At 42.0% G+C, this 12,400-nt stretch overlaps 1 protein-coding gene across 6 annotated transcripts in view; it reads right to left on the bottom strand.

Moving 5' to 3' along the window:
- sema4d (sema domain, immunoglobulin domain (Ig), transmembrane domain (TM) and short cytoplasmic domain, (semaphorin) 4D) overlaps positions 1–12,400 on the bottom strand; it is a 117,560-nt gene that overhangs the window by 43,043 nt on the left and 62,117 nt on the right. For 5 of the 6 annotated variants that reach the window (XM_007900005.2, XM_042333237.1, XM_042333226.1 and 2 more), the window contains one exon: positions 5,966–6,335. In XM_007900005.2, coding sequence (XP_007898196.1) covers positions 5,966–6,071 — 106 coding nt within the window. In that variant the 5' untranslated portion in view covers positions 6,072–6,335. Of the gene's footprint in view, positions 1–5,965; positions 6,336–8,415; positions 8,445–12,400 lie in introns of those variants that run through there. The other variant, XM_007900003.2, reaches the window with a different exon arrangement.

The raw sequence follows: 12,400 nt of genomic DNA, 5'->3' as shown, positions 1-12,400 counted from the left end.
TTTGATTTGATCTTTTTGCTTCTCCCCTCCCACAAACGCACCAAATCACAGAAATTTTATACCAGGTACGGATTTTGTTTCTCAACCAATAGCAGCACTTGCCTGTGCCTGTTCTCTTGCCACCACAGCTGTGTTCCTTTTAACAATGTAAATGGTCGCTTTCAATTTGTTGCCTAGCAGCACTCGAAGACACGCTCACAGAAACACACATTTGGTTTTTATGTGGAATGTCTTGACGTCTGGGAAGAGGGCAGGGAGAGTTCAAGCTGAAAAGATCGCCCCAAATCCTGCGCGCTGGAACTCTCCAAGGATCAGTATATATTTTTTTTAAAAAACTGAACTCTTAAAATGCACAAATTTGTTAATTCAAAAAGATATATAATTCAACAACATTATGCAAGTAGTTTTGCTCACAGCTGCCCTGGATCAAACATTTTGCAAACTTTTTAGAAAAAAACCCAAGGACTTTTAAGTTTTATTTCTGGAGATTTTTTTTGAACACAACCACAGAGACTAAAGACATCATTGTATGGAATACGGTAACGGAACTGATTACGCAATTGTGGAGCCTTTTTAAGAACTGCAGAAAAACAATTAGGCCTGAATTAATAATTTATCCAAAATTCCACACAATCGTGAATTTTAAAAGATAAAGGTCGCCCTCCTGCACTCCTGATCCCAACCCCCTGCTCGGGTCTAAATCCCTGATTGTCCAGCGCCGTGGGACATCCTCCCGATGTGAAAGGTGCTAAACAAGTTAATTTGTTGTTGTTTAACACAATGGTCTAAGGCCTGAGATCACAGAGAAATTCAAGCCTCTCATTTCTAACAAACTGTCTTAGCCATTGGGAATTGGTACAGGTGTAGTCAACAACAAAATTACATTTGTATAGCGCCTTTCACCCAGTCAACAGAAGTACTACTATTGTACTAATATCCTACAACTCTTAACAACCTGGGTAGCTCAGTCCATTGAGCACTAGATTTAATACCAGGCACACCCAAGTTAAATCACTGTAATCCAAGGCATGCGTTGTCGAGATGACAGGGATGAGGGCATTTCTCCACCTAAAACTCTCAGATGATTCAAAGTCTCAACAGATGTGAATTTTTATTTGTAACTCAACCAAGCCTGTGATACCCATACGTTTTTTTTACTGTTTTAATTTGCAAGTGTATCAGTGCCTTGGGACATCCTCCCAACGTGAAAGGCGCTCTATAAATGTAATTTTGTTGTTGTTGATTATTTAGTAGTGTTAATTATTTAGTCTGCAAACCAAAAACCTTTATTAATCTACCAACAGGACTCGTATATTACAAATCTTCACAGCATAATTTTATTGCATAAATCTACTAATTAGGTTCAATGTCGGTCAGTTGTCGCTGACTCAAGAGACGTGGCTCTGCAGACTTCCCTTCAATGGCAGCGTAACAATAATAAAACCCCAACAATTGATATCGCCATCAAGTCACAGAAACACTAACAACTGCCCACAAATAATCATCGCTGGACTCTCTTAATGATGAATTTTCCTTGACAAGTCAGAGGAAAAGGACTGGCACTGTTGTACACAAGTTTGAATTCAGCATGAACATTAATGCCACAAAGTTATCTGAAGTTGGAAATTATACATTTACAAGGTGCTCATCCGAGGTTTGGGTTTGAGCACATTGCTGAGGCAGACAAGGTGGCCTCAACTTGTACACTGCAGATCCAGATGCTAAAAGTGTGTGGCAAAACATGCGGCACTGCCAGACTCCGAGCCTCAGGACCTAAGCATTTTGAGACACTACCCCCATGGAGGGCGCTGTATTAAGCGCAAGTCGATGTGAGGAAAACATGTTCTGCACATGCATGGTGCATCATCAAAAACATTGTAATCTCAGTACCCAAATAATGTTAGCATAGGCTGGGAGATATCAGGTGATTTTCCTCCAGGCCTGCCCCCCCGGTTTCACTGTAGTTATTTGGATGGCAGAAATTGCGGACATAAATGTCAAATAATGCTTTGTGCATACTTGGTAGCCATATATTGTAAACGTCTTTGTGTACATACGGAACATCACCTAGTCTGGCACTGTTATGTAATCAGATGTCCCGCTTGTGGAGGCATCAGGAGATTGAACATGGAGTGGAACCTTTTAAAATTCACAACTGGGAAAATTGTTTTACATTACAAGCAGCCAGAGGCAAACTCACAATGTTAAACATTGTGTTCTACTTTATTGCCGCTCAGCATTAATTTATTACGAGTAGATAAAAGTCCACTTCTCATCGTAAAATCCATAATTTAGTTACCCAGTGAATTTTCATTTCTTTAATAACGTAACAGACCAAATCATTATAAAACAGAAAGTTTGCTTTCTTACACAAACAATGGTTATGTCCTTACTGAGACAGACTGCTTGACTATGGGCTTCACCAACAAATATACAGTCATTACAATGCACAGTAAAATTCTGTTAAGCTCTTTGAGATATCTTGATAAAGGCGCAATATCAAACTCCACAATTAACTTTGTGCTATTGATGAGCCCACATGTTTCAAAGGACCATCAATGACAAAGATCACCTGCTGGTGTTCTTTTTGTGAAAGGACTGAGTTTTTAGAGTTCCCGTTCATCCCATCAGATCCAGTTATGATACAGTAGTTCAGATCCATAAAATCAGAATCTGTGCTCTAACAGGTTAAGCACTTTCAGGTGAGAAGGTCACCAATGATTTCGGTGCCAGGAAGCAGGAAACTGTTCTCACAAGTTGCTGGAATCCCAGACAACCTTCTGTGCTCCAGAAACAGACTGCACTTGCAAATACTGTACCATAGATCTACATAGCAACCGCAATATAAATGGGCCTCTGGTATACAAAAGTGAGATTGTACCTATGCCAATAATTATACAGGAGAGAGACTGGAACTCCCTTCACTTTAACATCATTATTCGAGAATAAAAGAGAATAGAAGACCAGCAAATTGGAAAATTAGAATCAACAAACTATACTGCAGTTCTCAGAGCAACCCCTTGTAATCAATCAGATTACAAACCAACCCTATTTATTTATTTACTTACTTAAAGCAGTTTAAAGTTGTCTATGAAATTCCGTTAATTTGGGTGGGGGGAAATGCATTGGCCTAGTAAAGCAGTGGAAGGCGCAGGATCAAACCTCATCTGGTCTGTGCCGACTTAGGTGATAAAATCTGTAACGGCAGCTGAGGTCTACAGCTAACCTCTTAGATTTAGGGAGAGGGAAAAAAATCAGCCATGGTTTCCATTTACTGATCTCTGTCCAGAGAACCCAGTTCGGAACAGAATTGGATCAGGACAGGGTGGGCTTAGGAATAATATCGGTCTCTCTCCCCACTTCCAGGATTTGCAGGATTCCCTGCGGCTTTGAAAGATGTAAAATTGAAGTCGGGGAACTCAAGGCTCTCTTTAGGCTTCAGACATTCTGAGGCAGTTCTTCAGCTTACAAAACACACAGTCACTACACTTTACAGTATATCTTGTGAAGCCACCACTGGGGCTGTGCTTTCAGCGATATGCCCGAAACTCTGGAACACCTTGTCTCAAGCCACCCCTGTCACCTTGCCACCTCTTTGCCCATCTTCAAATCACATGTGAAGACTTTCCTTTTTGACTGTGGCTTCAGTTAGCTTGCCTCTCTTTCCAGCTCAACATTAAACCATACTGCTGTTAAGCAACAATAACTTGCATTTATATAGTGCCCTTCACACGGGAAAGCATCCTTGAACACTTCACAGTGGCGGAGTCTGACCCCAAGCCAGGGGGCAAGGGACGAACATGAGGCTGGAGCTGGCTGAGCGGAGCCAATAGGTGGTGGAGTGGGGTGTAAGCAGATCGGATAGGACGGTAGGTGCGATGGCATGAAGGGATTTGAAAACGGGTAATAGGATCTTGAAATCGATCCATTCGGTCCTTGCCAGGCCAATGGAGCCTGGCAAGAACTGGTGTAATGGGGGTACTACTTGCATGACAGGTGCTAGATAAATGCAAGTTGTTATTGTTGCTGAAGCGCTTTGAGATGTCCTCCTGACGAGAAAGATGTTATATCACTGTTTCCGACCTCCTCAACCTACCCAACCTGTCCTTAAAACTCTCCGAACCCGTGTGCAACGTAGGCATCAGGTTCGATCCCCAGTATCCTTCCTCAACCACATCCGGTCCCTGACTAGCACCACTTTCTTCCACCTCCACCACATTGCTCATCTCCGACAATAGCTCACCCCAAAAGCTGCCGAAATCCTTATCTGTAACTTTGTCACCTCTTGGCTGGGCTACTCTAACGCCCTCCTCGCCGGTCTCCCCTCCTCCACTATTCACAAAATTCAGCTCATTCAAAACTCCGCCGCCCGCATTCTCACCCGCACCAAACTTCATACCCCAATTACTCCAGTCCTTGCCAACTCCACTGGCTCCCTGTCACAGAGCGGATCGACTTCATGATCCTCACTCAGGTGTTTAAATCCCTCCATTCCTTGGCACTCCCCTATCTCTCTAACCTCCTCTCTCCCCTCAGCAGTACCCGCTGCCTCCGCCCTACTCAGTCCGGCCTGCTCCGTGTCCCCCGAATCCTCCTCTCTACCTCCGGCAGGCGTGCCTTCAGCCACTTCGCCCCGAAACTTTGGAACCCCCTCCCTCAACCTCTTCGCCTCGCTGCCTCCTTCCCCATCTTCAGGTCGTGCTTGAAGACCTTCCTCTTTCACCGCACCTACGGCCAACTTCCCCCTCCCCCTGGCTCGGCCTCGGACTCTGCCATTGTTGAGCACTCTGAGATGCCACCCATCATGGAGGGCGCTGTATAAATGCAAGTTGTTGTTGTACCAAATGCAAGGATTATTATTATTGTTTTGCAATATTCACAGCTCTCTCTTTCTTCTAAAATCAATATTTCAACCAAGCATCACTGGAGAAAGGTAACTGTTGCACAAATATATGAGGGCAAAAACGAAAGAAACAGAAACACAAGACCTGCTTCTTGATCCTATTCACTTAAATGGGAACTGAGCTTACAGAAGCTGGCTCCAAGTTAGTCGGAGCCATAAAAAAAATTGGAGCAGGAGAATTTGAATATAAATTATCACAACATCAAATGCACTGTTCAACAGTGGCTGAGAAGGAGGAATCCCAGTCTCCAATGACTTGTCTGCTCCTCCCAAGTCCTGCCGATGAATCAGGATGGCTGGTTCTACACGATTGGTACCCCAAGAGTTATGTGAACCTGTCTAGACTTGAGTTACGGACTACTGAAACCACCAGAGAATCTTCCTTTGCAGTCATGTCACCTTGGAGAGCTCAGCCTCAAAAAGAAGTTGCTTAATACCTCCCTCTCCAGATAAATTTTCTTTAGCGAGTAGCAAGGGCAAAACTTTGGGGAAGTTTCCTTACTCTATACGTCTCTGTTTATCTAGCAGTAAGTAGGAACCGGTTGAAAGTCGATTGGCAGATCGCTTTTCCGGGTGTAATTATCCCTTCTCAAAAAAAAATTAAGAATTTGGTCACTCAATCCAAGACTGTTTGTGGGACACTGCAGTGAGCAATTGGCTGCCATGTTTCGCCCACAAAACATACAGTCAATTCACTTTACAGTATATTCTGTGATGTGCTTTGAGATGTCTAGATGTGATAAGGCGCCAGATCAAATGTAAGGATTATTATTACTCCATCTTGCATGTACGCGTGAAAGATTAAAAGAGTCTGATCAAAAGCAACATTTCTACAAGGCTGAAAGATGGTTATCAGGCAAGCTGCTCAGCACTATTGGTACTCTACCCCCAAGGAAGAGTCAGCAGGGAAGAAACCTGGCAAAAAGAGAGCAATTGATGGAATTCTTCACAAATCTATTGAATTTATCTAAGGTAGATATTTTGTTAAGTGCTTTAGCACTGCTCTATAAGACCCAAACCAAAGATGGAACAAGTTAGTGAATCTCCAAATGTGAACCTTACCATTGTATTTCAATGCAATTCTTGGAATAACAGAGCCCAAAGCTGACGCCAACAGAAAGTGGAGAAGGATGCAGCAGATAACAGGCGACATGTTCAGTCTTCTCATTGCAGACAGTAATACTGGAACAACCAGAAATCCAGAACCACAGAAGTGGAAATCTCAACTATTCAGACATCTGCAGCATTCAAAACTTGAGGGCTGTTCAAAACATAAGGCTGCCAAGTGATTGATGTCGTCAAATTGGTGAGCGTCAGTTACTGGAAAAACTGATATCTCTTGACCATTTTCTTCTAACTAGTCAAAACCCTCCAGCATCTCTGACCATCATCTCAACAGGAGGCACAAAATCCAGTTCAGATCACAGTCAACCTGCAAGAAAAAGACAGAGTGCGAATTGAGTCACTGACATGAGAATAAAATAAAATTTCCTTCTTACAACCTCAAACAGTGTCTGTGACTGATCAGATCAGCACTTAAATATGGTTGCTTAGTGAAATCTAAAGCCGATAAAGTGATCTAACGATCAAACATTCTGAAACGACATTTTGGGATCCGTCCCAAAAGTTATTTCTTGGTAAATCTGCAGCAATCATGGGATCATACCACGATAACTGCCATTATCTACATCATCAGCTGGCTACATATATCACCTTCAGTACTAGTATTGGAGTATCTGCAAAGCTGAGAGAAATCTAAGCCTCCTAGGTATAGGCATCGCTGTACTTGAATTATCAGCAAACTAAAGGGGAATCAGTATAGATTTTAGATCTACACACACACACATTACAAAACACAAGGGGTAATTTAGTTAGTAATCAGGGTTCAATAAAGTCTCCAAATTTTAAGTGGTTTACAACGATCAAAGGTATCTGTTGCTCTGTGCATCAGCAAATGCCCTGACGATTATGCACACAAAATCAAGCTTTGGGCACCAATCCCGCCTTTACTAATGGACCCTTTACTTGTAACACACGAACTGGATGCTTTATTCCTGTCCTGTGAAGAGCATTGAGCTGGAGCAGAACCCAAAGTCCAAACCTGCGATGGTGTCTGAGATAAGACATTGAGCCCTGAGACCTCAGACGCCGCTGTACTCTACAGGAGCAGCATCCCTTTAACTGTTTATGGGCAGTTGGGGAGCAGAACAACAACAAAATTACATGTGTACAGTGCCTTTCATGTTGGGAGGGCGTCCCAAGGCACTGAAGAATCAGGTCATGTTCTACATGTGCAGGATCAGGCTCAGGTCAAATCAGACACCCAATATAAAGCCATAAGCCCATTGGTATGTGACTGGTTAATCTTAATGTTTATGAGATTGTTCAAACGTGTGTAAATCAAACAAACATGCAATCTCTTGCTGCACTTTTTTCAATTGTTTTAATATAAAGAAACCATTAACGTTTGACAAGTGAAAAATATCTCCCCACAATCAATTAGGAGGGATTTATTGAAACGATCCTTGAACCACTGCTCTCGACTCCCGCTTGACCTCAACTGATCAGTCCACTCCCTGGTCAGAAAATTAAATCCCACTCTTAAAGATACCATCAGATAAACAGCTTGATCAATATGCTTTTAATCCACTGCTCTTCAAAATCTATTTTGTCAGATATGCCTCTGCAGTTCAAACTTACTTATGACAATCCTCAGCTTCTACAATTGCTGCTACTTACTCAAAATAATCAATGAAGTAAAATATTGCTGGCGATTTTATATAATTAAAAAAGGTCTTTATCACGACAATATCTTATAGCTTCATCAAGAACAATCTAATCCTACAGTGTGTGGCTGTGAGAATGAAGAATTTGGTTTACAGTCTAATACAATGACTGTAAAATACATTTGGAAGGATTACAAAAGTTGCTCTGTGAAGTGTCCCAAAATAGCACCTCATTCCAATACTGTTTCTGGGCTCATTTTGGATTGAATTTATTTTAATGTTAGGCATGCACACCCCCAATTACACTTTAAGCAAACCCATGTTACAACAAAGTGCATTATAAACAAATGTTCTACTGTTCTTGAAATAATCACACACAATAACAGCACTGCAAGCTCCTCCAAATCTCTGAGACATGTCAAGCAAAAACATATTTGAAGAACATTGAAAATTTAGATTAAAATATCTTTTCTAGATATAACAATAGATTTAAAAAAAGCCTGGAGATTGATTCACTATAGTACTATGGATGGGGAAAAAAACAATATTAAGGTTTTAAAAGCAGCAGCAGAGAAAACACAGCAACAGATACTTTGAATTTACCCTTTCCTCTGAAGCAAAGATCCTTAAATTAGATTAGTACCTGAATTACACAGCAAACAGAAGCCTGGTTCAACTGATATCATGCTCTCAACCATCTGCTCACGATTAGATCTTTTTAAAAAGCAAAGCCCAATTGCACAGAAAATTCCCCTTCTCTCAAGGGGCATTCAGTGACAAACTCACTTTCAGTGCACCACAGGATTGTCTGCTCAAGCCCCATCTCGGAAGCTGACACTTCAGTACAACGCAGAAAGTGCTCGCTGCATTGTCAGAAGTGTCAACATGTCCTTCGGCTGAGATGTTAAACCAAAGTCCCGCCTGCCTTTTTAGTAGACGTTAAAGACTCCATGACACTATTCAAAATGAGAAGGGAATTTCTCCTGGTGTCCTGGCCAACCAGCTCCACATACATTGATGATTCACTTCACAGTTGCAAATGCTTGCTGAGTTTGCCCACAAATACAGTCACCTGGCAGCAATCCTCTTTGTGATGTTTCATTGTTATAGGCACTATACCAAATGCAAGGTCCAACGATCTGATCAATAGATAGTGTGTTAACCCTTTGCATCAAGCACATTGTTGTTTCAGGGCTACGAATAAAATTCTCTGATCAGCTGCACTCATCCATAGAAACTGACAGTCAATTTCCAGAATCTAAGAGAAGAAAGTACGCACTTATTTTGAAAACAGTACTCTGAAGGCTGAAAGTACCTGCAGCAACCAGCGTATTCCTACAAACCTTCCTATTTTTGCATTGCCACTGAAAACAAATCGACTAAATTCTGCCAGAGGCCAGCCATTGGATCACAATAAGAAAGGGTTAAATGAACCTGCAGCCAGCAAATTGCTTTGAACCATCAGACCCTTCCCTCACCTGTCCTGATATCTGAGGAGCCAATACTTCAGCACTATCTATTGCTGTCTGTCATCGTGCCAAACAAGATGTTAGCTAGTGGTTTATAAAAACAGGAAAAACTTCTTCAAAAAATATTTAGCAAGTGGAATCCTACATTTCAACACTCAAAAATCCAGCCACTAGTAAATCCCCAAATCTCAACAAAAGCCCAGCTACTCGTGTTACACAAGCTGGCACTTCTCCAAACCAAACCATTTTGTCTCCTAGAATAAACATTCGTCTTCATTAAGCATTATGAAAAATGACACCGCCATCACTGCCTGTAACTGCGCACACAATGCCCCAAGTTGCCAAGAGCTCTGCAAGGAATTCGACTGAAGTCAACTTTCAACGGGATGGTATCTCACGGTTATCTGAAAAGATTATGATTAAAATAAACCCCTAGCACGTTTCTCCAAGCACTGTACCGTCACCGTAGGACAGCTGCACTCCCTCAAAGAATCGAGTGGTGTGAACTCCCTCAAAGCTATGGTTTAATGGATCGCCTCAAAGTCACAATTGTGATGCAGGCTTTTGAGCACCACCCAGTCAGTCGCTAGAGGGTTGGTTATAAAGATTGGCAGAATAAATCATACTATTAAGTAGCTTAGTAAAATATTTTGAAGTAAACTGATTATATAGAGAATCAATTAGTGCACCACTGCAGCATTAAATGCAAAGCAATCTCAATTATTGCTATAGTATATAGGGCAAGCCTTACAGCCTATCTGGAAGGATAATAAGGCACAATCATGTGGTTAATTCAATACCTGTACAGCTCTTCTACTACAAGGTGATACTAGATATGCTTGGACAGTGCCCGTTGATCGTTCCCTAGATTAATGCCTGGAATGAAGGGGTTTAGCTATGATGAGAGGTTGGGTAGACTGGGTTATATTTCTTAGAGCAGAGGAGGTTAATTGGGATATTTAAAATAAGAAAGGAACTGACAGATAGTAGATATGTCTTCCCTTTAGCAGAAGGATCCATTACAATGGGACATAGCCTTAAAATTAGAATCAGGACAGTTAGAACTAAGGTCAGGAAGCATTTCTTCTCACAAAGGAGAAAACAATAATAACTTTGTACAAATCATTGGTTAGACTGTTACTGGAATACTGCATTCAGTTTTGCACATCTAATTTCAAGAAAAATGTTACGGACTTGGAGGGGGTGCCGAGGAGATTTAGAAGAATGATTTTGGGGATGAGGGGCTTGAGTTATGAGGAAAGATTGGAGAAGTTTGGTCTGTTTTCATTGGAGCAGAGAAGGTTGAAGGGAGACCTGACAGAGTTATGAAGGGTTTTGACAGGGTAAAATAGAGAAAGGCTATTTCCACAATACAGGACTTGGTGTCTCAAGCAATTATACAGACACATGAAGAACGAAAGGAGAGCGTAAATAAAATGTTTTCATTCAGAGATGCTGGGATGTGGAATGTTCTGCCATGGTAGACACAGAGTACATTGTAGATTTCAAGAGGGAAGTAGATATAGATATACGAAAGATAGAAGTTTGAAAGAGTAGGAGATAAGGCAAGGCAGTGATATTGAATGAACGCATCACTTTGAGAGAAGGTGCAAACTTGATGCGGTGAATGACCTCCTTCTGTGCTGCCAATTTCTATGGTTCTACGAGAGGGTTGTATAGGTGTACAATTCTCTGCCCCAGAAATTCGTAGGCGGCAGAGTTTTGAATGATTTGGATTTTATGGATGGTAGTGGATGGGAGACCGGCGAGGAGGGCGTTGGAGTAGTCCAGCTGAGAGGTGACAAAGGCATGGACCAGGGTTTCAGCAGCTTTTGGGGAGAAGTATTGGCGGAGACTGGCAATACGTCGGAGGTGGTAGAAGGCGGTGCTGGTGAGGGACTGGATGTGGGGGAGGAAGGATAATTGGGGGTCGAACCTGACGCCTAGGTTGCGTACGGGTTCGGAGAGTTTTAGGGGGAGGTCGGGTAGATGGAGGAGGTGAGAGCTGTGAGATTTTAGACGTTGACGAGAGCCAAAGAGTATGGCTTCCGTCTTGTCAACGTTCAGCTGAAGGAAGTTTGCGCTCATCTAGATTATATTGCCTCTCCTCATTCTTCCCCCCAAAATGTATCACTTCACATTTCTATGTCAGATAGATATTTGGGCAGTGGAGGCATTTAGGGAGTATGGCAAAAGGGTAGGACATCAAATAACCTGGTGGAATCGCTACAATAGGCTGAATGGCCTCCTCCTATTTTTCAATGTTTTCAATGCAAAATTATCTTGTATTTTCACACATTTATTTTAAATTTGAAAATAAAATGAACTCATTCAAAGAATTAAAAGCACCCCCCCACAGTCTACGGTGCCACCTAACCCCCCTCAAAGGTCTTAATGTTTAACTTCAGAATCCACAGGCACGAACAGAAGGCAGAAATGGGTTTGCTCTGCATGTTAAATTGGTGACACAAATAGCATTTTACAACTATCAAACATATGCTGTTTTCCCATGATGTACAGAACTACACTATGCATCAACACCAATGCCCAAGACTCACACCATTACATTTATTGCAACATCTACAAAGCACAACATTCATTGCAACATCTACAAAGCACAACACGAAAACACAGAGCTTGGCTCAAGAACAGCTTGCTGTGGTTTAAAGAGGGTAACACAATCAGCCAAAGTTTCCACTGAGGTGTGTTTTACACCAGGTGTGTTTTTTGCATGTCACACAACATTAGTACTGATCTGTGAGATCTCCACAACACACAATTACTCTGCAATAATAATAATCCTTGCATTTGATATAGCGGCTTTTCACGTCTTCGAGACGTCTCAAAGCACTTCACAGAATATAATGTAAAGTGAATGGACTGTATATTTTGTGGGTGAAACGCAGCAGCCAAGTGCACATAGCAGTGTCCCACAAACACTCGTGGATTGAAGTGACCAATTTTTTAAAAAAAAGGAATTATTACCCCAGAAAGACATCCGTCAATCGACTAACAACCAGGTCCCTACTTACTTGCTCGGTAAAGAGGCGAGTAGAGTACGGAAACTTGCCCAACATTTCGACCTGCCGGGAATCGAACCCAGGTCTCTCACTTGTGAGGCAAGTGTTCTAACCACTGAACTACAGAACTTCACGACAGAGTATATGGAGTGTTTTTCAAAGTAAACCTCCATGCCACAGGTTCCAACCAGTAATGATGGTCACTTCTATCCAGATGAAGTACCACAAGACTCTTTTGACAAATGTGAAACTGGGCAAGGGAACAGGTTAGGAGGTGGGATC

The sequence above is a fragment of the Callorhinchus milii genome, unplaced genomic scaffold (assembly GCF_018977255.1).
Source record: "Callorhinchus milii isolate IMCB2004 unplaced genomic scaffold, IMCB_Cmil_1.0 Scaffold1, whole genome shotgun sequence".
Taxonomy (NCBI): domain Eukaryota; kingdom Metazoa; phylum Chordata; class Chondrichthyes; order Chimaeriformes; family Callorhinchidae; genus Callorhinchus; species Callorhinchus milii.
The sequence above is the reverse complement of the archived record's forward strand: the minus strand, read 5'-3'. Positions and strand labels throughout refer to the sequence as shown.